The 6,244-nt window shown below is 38.7% G+C and overlaps 1 protein-coding gene across 1 annotated transcript in view; it reads right to left on the reverse strand.

Moving 5' to 3' along the window:
* Positions 1-6,021, reverse strand: part of IntS6 (integrator complex subunit 6) — a 132,271-nt gene extending 126,250 nt beyond the window's left edge. The window contains exon 1 of the mRNA XM_068346199.1: positions 5,780-6,021. Coding sequence (XP_068202300.1) covers positions 5,780-5,896 — 117 coding nt within the window. The 5' untranslated portion in view covers positions 5,897-6,021. The remainder of the gene's footprint in view (positions 1-5,779) is intronic.
* Positions 6,022-6,244: the final 223 nt, after the last annotated feature.

Raw genomic sequence — 6,244 nt, forward strand, 5'->3', positions numbered from 1 at the left:
TCTAGTATACTTGTATTACTGTACATACTAGTACGTATCTTTGGACAAGGAACGCCCTCAGTAAGAGTTCTCTCCCCTCATAAATTCACTGGAGAACAAGGAATCATCGTCTCTTGCATTACTAGAAGATAAATGTAAGCTCTTATTAATGAACGTAGCTTTCAGAAGGGCAGTGCGAACAGTAGAGGGCTCCCGATCTAGAGATCGCGTTCCTCAGTAGGGTGCACTCAAGTATGAAGAGGTGTGACATCAAGCTCTGATGAGTGTACACTGCTAGAGGAAGTACCTGCAATCAGCTCGGTGAGTGAGCTTGTGTGCACAAGCATGTGAAACCTATAAGTAGTGCGATTGCAAATAGACACACCCACTACAATAAGACAAAAAAAAAAAAAAAAAAGGAAGAGCTAGATGTGCTAACCATAAGAGCACGCTCTAGCGAGCAGGCATGCTAGTGTGTGATCATGAGGAGGCAGGACGGTGGCCCATAGGAGCATACAAACAGATGGCACCAACACCTAGTAACATCGTAATCCCCAGCAGTACTCCAATGGGCCCCCAAACAGATGAAATGGCACTACAGAACATGTAAGTTGGCCCTCCCATGCATGAGCAAGATTGCGATCACCTTAGGTATAAAGTAGCGCACAATCTCGCCGGCTCTCTTCGTCCTAAGTGAAGTATTGGGTGACACCCTCTCTCCCACAGGAAAAAAGGTAGGAGTGACACGTAACTCCTATTGATCGATCCTAGAGGACTAATATTCCAATAAGGGAAAAGGAAGGGCGCTGTGCACTAAGTTTGATGACTATACTTAAGACACATAAACAGACACCCATGCAGTAGTATTTTCCCTACGTTCAGCAAGGGTTATGATCTAGGCTAAAAGCGTGTGGAAATTGTGCCATAGCAAGTTTCTTTATCAGATATACCCTGTCTGTCTGTGAAGGGAATGGGAGTGTGTGCAGTGTGCCAAGGCAAGTGCTCCAAATGAGCATGCCCATCATAATCACCAGCTTTGCAATCATTGAACACTTGCATAATGCCGAACACACATTTGGGATGCAAGATATCTCCCCATCGGGAGTCAGTGCCAAAGGTGCATGAGGATTCACGGGATCACATGAAACTGTCACTGTGAGTACTAGTGTTAAGCATACCACAGTCTCAATAATGTTAAGCACATTACTGTGCACACTGAGCACAGTCAAGGTCTGGCACAGCAGGGCTGTCTGATCTAGTTGAAGGAGGTTTCGGGCGTGACGCAGCATGCTTGTTGGTAAAAAATTATTCAGTCCAAACACCCTGTGTGCTTGGAGACATATTGCTCGCATGTGCATTGATCATACACAAAAGGACTGTGCGCTCTCCTTCAGGAGTGGGAACTTGTCCATCTCTAAACCATCTTCATCGTTGAACTTGTTTGGGGGTTGGACAATCAGAGAAGTTGACTCAAATGTGAAATATTAGCCAGCTGCTTGAATTCAGACTCTGTTCTAAAATGCTGAAGTTTTACTCCCCTTTTAGGGATGGAGTGCTAATACTAGCCTTTTCCTAGAAGGAAAACCCTGTAACTCGAGGGAATTCCAAAAGTGTAGCACAGCGACATCAACGGGAACAAGATTTGAAACTTTAGACTCCTGGTGGGAGAGGTTTGCAAGTTTTACTTAGGAAAACAGGCAAATTTCCCAGCCTTGAGACTTGTACAAGAGATGAGAAAATCTTAAAAGTCATGTTTAAAAAGAAGACAATAGCATGTCTGTGTTCTCCGGCACATGGAATTAAAGTGAATGTTCAGTGTCATACCAGCAAGGGGTGGGGTTCCCCCGCCACTGGCCGGTAATTATCGGCTACTACCAACACCTCATTATAAGTTTTAACTGCCATGTGCCAGTTGTGCTTGAATTAATCTCCTTATTAAAGGACTCAGGTTTGTATTTGAGTAGCTCTTCATCCTTTGACATTTTTAGTCCCACTGTATTGTAGGGTCGGTCACTTGAGTCAAATTTATCCTTCTATTTATGTTCCTTGCATCTTCTTCCTCTAGTCCTACTCCAACCATATACATCCATCTGTACAGTAAATATACAGTGTCAGGATATGAAGTTTTAAATGGTATAGGACGAGTCTATATTATAGATTCACATCCCTACCAAGTTAAGTTCAAATAATGGTCGCTGATGACTCAATAAGTAGACCAATGGGCATTAAAATCCCCTCCTCCCTGTCTTAGGCAAAAAGAACAGTAAAATTGTGTTAATAACGAAGCCTACCCTCCTGTAAACACACAACAAACTATGATACCACAGGGAATATGAGAGGCAAATGAGTAGTAACTTAAGCATATCTTTACCGATAAAAACCTAAAAAGTAAAGTTGTATTCCAATTTGAATATTGACATTGGAAGGTCACTATCTTTTATTGGGCATGAGCTATATGTTAGGGCTATGGGAAGCTATTGTGGTATTTATAATCATTGTCTTACATTTAAAAGGCAATTATACTTTCACAAAATTCTATGGTGAATTAGTTGAATGTTTTGACTGAATTTTAACACAGAAATATTTGGCTTAACAAACAATGGCTGCTGTGCAAGTAAGAAATGAGAAATATGATGATTTTAAAGCTTTTATATTATTATTATCAATTGCTAAGCTACAACCATAGTTGGAAAAGTGGATGCTATAAGCCCAGGGGCTCCAACAAGGAAATAACCCCAGTGAGGAAAGGAAACAAGGAAAAATTAAATATTTCAAGAACAGTAACAACATTAAAATAAATATCTCCTCTATAAACTATAAAAGCTTTAACAAAACAAGAAAGGAAATAAGATAGAATATTGTGCAGAGTGTACCCTCAAGCAAGAAAACTCCAACCTAAGACAGTGGAAGACCATGGTACAGAGGCTATGGCAGTACCCAAAACTAGAGAATAATGGTTTGATTATGGAGTGTCCTTCTAGACGAGCTGCTTACCATAGCTAAAGTCTCTCTTCTACCCTTACCACGAGGAAAGTGGCCACTGAACAATTAGTAACCCCTCAAGTGAAGAATTGTTTGGTAATCCGTGTTGTCAGGTGTATGAGGACAGAGGAGAATATGTAAAGAATAGGCACGACTATTCGGTGTGTGTGTAAACCAATGGAAAATGAACCGTAAAAGATCCAATGTAGCACTGTCTGGCCAATCAAAGGACCCCACAACTCTCTAATGGTAGTATCTCAATGGGTGGCTGGTGCCCTGGCCAACCTATTACCTGCAACATTAATACAAAATATTAAGAGCTAAAGCTCTCAATCCATTTACAAGGAGTACTTTCCAATAAAAAATGGCTCTCCTACAAAATCTTTCATTCATAAACAAGACAATATACCTGAATTTCCTTCAAATAACAGACATATGGCCATAAGTCATACTTCCTAATATGACATAAAGGAATAAGTAAACTTATGCAATACTTGAGGGATAACAGTGGTGTCCCATTGTTAGGTAGGGAGGGCATGATATGCAAGGTTGGGTCAGAGAGAAACTCCAGTGACTTGAGGGGATCTAAGTCAGGTTAGGTGTGGGGATCGAAGATTCTCAAAAGTCAAGAAATGACGCAGTGTAATTGGTTAGCTTAGGTTAGACAAAAATACGTTATAGTATTTACATTGATTTATGGTATTCAAGGTTTGTTAAGGACCTAGCGCCACTTTAAATTAGCTAAGAATGCATCAAATTTTTATTTGCAAATAAATTATCCAATGTATGCATCTTAGATTGTTACTGATGACACAAGACCTATTTTTACTATAACTGATTATGATATGAATTGTGCATATATGCCTTTTCTGATGCGTGTAATAAGTTTCTCTTAACCCCCAAAAAACCAGTTTCCCAATAGGGGGTGCCCATGTCTGCTATTTAGTGAAAGCTGAGGAAAATAAAATAGTAAAGATCTGCACGAACAATACTGGTAAGAAATCTATTGAATATTAGGTAACTTGTTGGTAGATAACGTAGTTTATGCATTTAACAATAAAGTAATCTACAGTATTAACATTCTTCCAGTGTGGCATTCATGGGTACTGTGCCATGGTGTCTCATAGTCAGTTCAAGTGTGATTGGTCAAAGACCTCCAATGGGCTAGGATAAGAGGCCTTTGGTTTGTTTGTTTGGGGATGGAGCGTTTAGATTATTACTGTTTGTGGCACCAGGCAATAGACAAATAAGTTGCTATACTGAGGTGTTTTATCCAGGCCACTATTTCTGTTTCAGTATTCATGTCCAATTCTTTTTCACATGAGTAATTATTGTAAAAGTTCAATTTAAGTGGAAGAATTATAACAGCCTTTGCGCTCTGAAATATTTCACCAACTAACTGATGAAAATGTTAAACAAGTCTTGTTTCATAGTTTATGATAGATCAAATACTGATTCTGATCTTAAAATATTCTTTATAGTTTCTGTATCATAATCTATTGGTTATCTCTCTATTTCCTTTACACAATGCTAATTTCAATGTTAGTCCTTCGGGCTTATAGCATCTTGATTTCCCAACAAGGCTTGCAGCTGGACTAGAATAAAAATAAGTAAAACAGATAAAATGTAAATTAAAATATTCTGAAATCAACCAATTAATTAATAACTTAGTCATACATACTACAATCAGGGTACTACTAGGACAGAGTAACCTATTTTAGGATATCACTGGACAGACTACCTATTAAGGAGCTTCAAAAAATAACGGAAGTGATTGGTATGGACTTAACAAGAGGTCTAAGCTACTTGAGACTACAGTAATGTAAAGATTGGTTTCTAAAGGCCCTATCACAAAGGAGCCCTTTTCCAACATCCTAGCCTATACCTTTAACCAACTACACTTGGGCTAACCTTATGCAACAGTGAATGGGTTAAACTTTAATCCACATTTCAGGTACACAAACTACTAACCTCCTTTCTCTGTTGAATTCTAAGCTTTCAAATACAAGATTAAGCTGTGAATCAGCTCAAGTTTTCACCTGTTAAAAATTTCAAGTTATCCCATGGCAGTATGGACACCTAACCTTGAGTTTGCACTACTTTAAAATATGGTTATATTGATGAACAGGGAAAATTTGCAAAAATTGCATTAAAGAAAACTCAATTGAAGCCTATGACATGGTTAGTTACTGAGTAAGACCTAACTTGTAACTTACAGAAGTGAAATCATATGGTTCCAAAAAAATTCAAAATTACTTCAGAAGAACTATCAAAATCCTAATGTTTTACATAATTGAAATAGAGAATAAATATTCCATAAATAAAATTGCACACAAAAGCTATTCAACATAGGCTAAGGAAAAAAGTGAAACCACAATGGAAAACTTAGCTATTCATCCCTACAATTAAGGTTACTATCAAGAAACCTATTTTAACCTAATTCCAGAGAACCTGAAATTTTGTATGGCACTCGACAACTGCATAACAATGCTATTCCTAGCGATTAGGTGTGGTAAACGATGAGTATTTATGAATAGCGGATGAGGTGTCTTGTCAGGCACAGTTGGGCGATGATGATGGTGATGACATTAGCAACGAAGCCAAAAGCAACACTTTCGGACACCACCACTTTGAAGCGCCTCCGTAACAAAGCGATTTATCCAACTTATTTCTAACCCAGAGGCCTTTCTTCAAACACCAGGGGGTCAAGTACACTTTCATCTTCCCATAGGTAATCACGAGGGACGAATAACAACACAAATAACGCGGTAAAAGGCGTCATTAAGCGAACCAGCAGCAGAAGCAGAACCCTCCTCACCTTCACGAATGTCTCGACGGCGCCTTTTGCTATGTCTAACATTGTCGGCCGGGCCCCTATGAAAGTTCTTTGGTTCATAGAGGCCGATGTGTCAATCAGAAACACTATGATAGTCATTATGTTTATATTGAATTATAATGACACAGCTTCCTGTTCGAAATTAAAATGGATTCATGGCAGCGGGCAGCACGTGTCTGCTCAAGAGTAATGTTAGCCCACGACTGAGAATCAGGAGGACTTCTCTCTTCCCTCACCTCAAACAAGCTGCCACAATTACCAACCACACGACTCTCATACTATATACTTTTTATCTTAATGCAAGTTTTTCTACATCTACTCCCTAATTCAAACAAAGTTTACATAATCAAAACACTTCGTGTATATTCAGGTCACATCTATGTAATATTAATGAATATATTCACATAATTTATGTAGATAGCGAAAATTAATACCGCCAATAAATTA

The sequence above is a fragment of the Palaemon carinicauda genome, chromosome 22 (assembly GCF_036898095.1).
Source record: "Palaemon carinicauda isolate YSFRI2023 chromosome 22, ASM3689809v2, whole genome shotgun sequence".
NCBI lineage: Eukaryota > Metazoa > Arthropoda > Malacostraca > Decapoda > Palaemonidae > Palaemon > Palaemon carinicauda.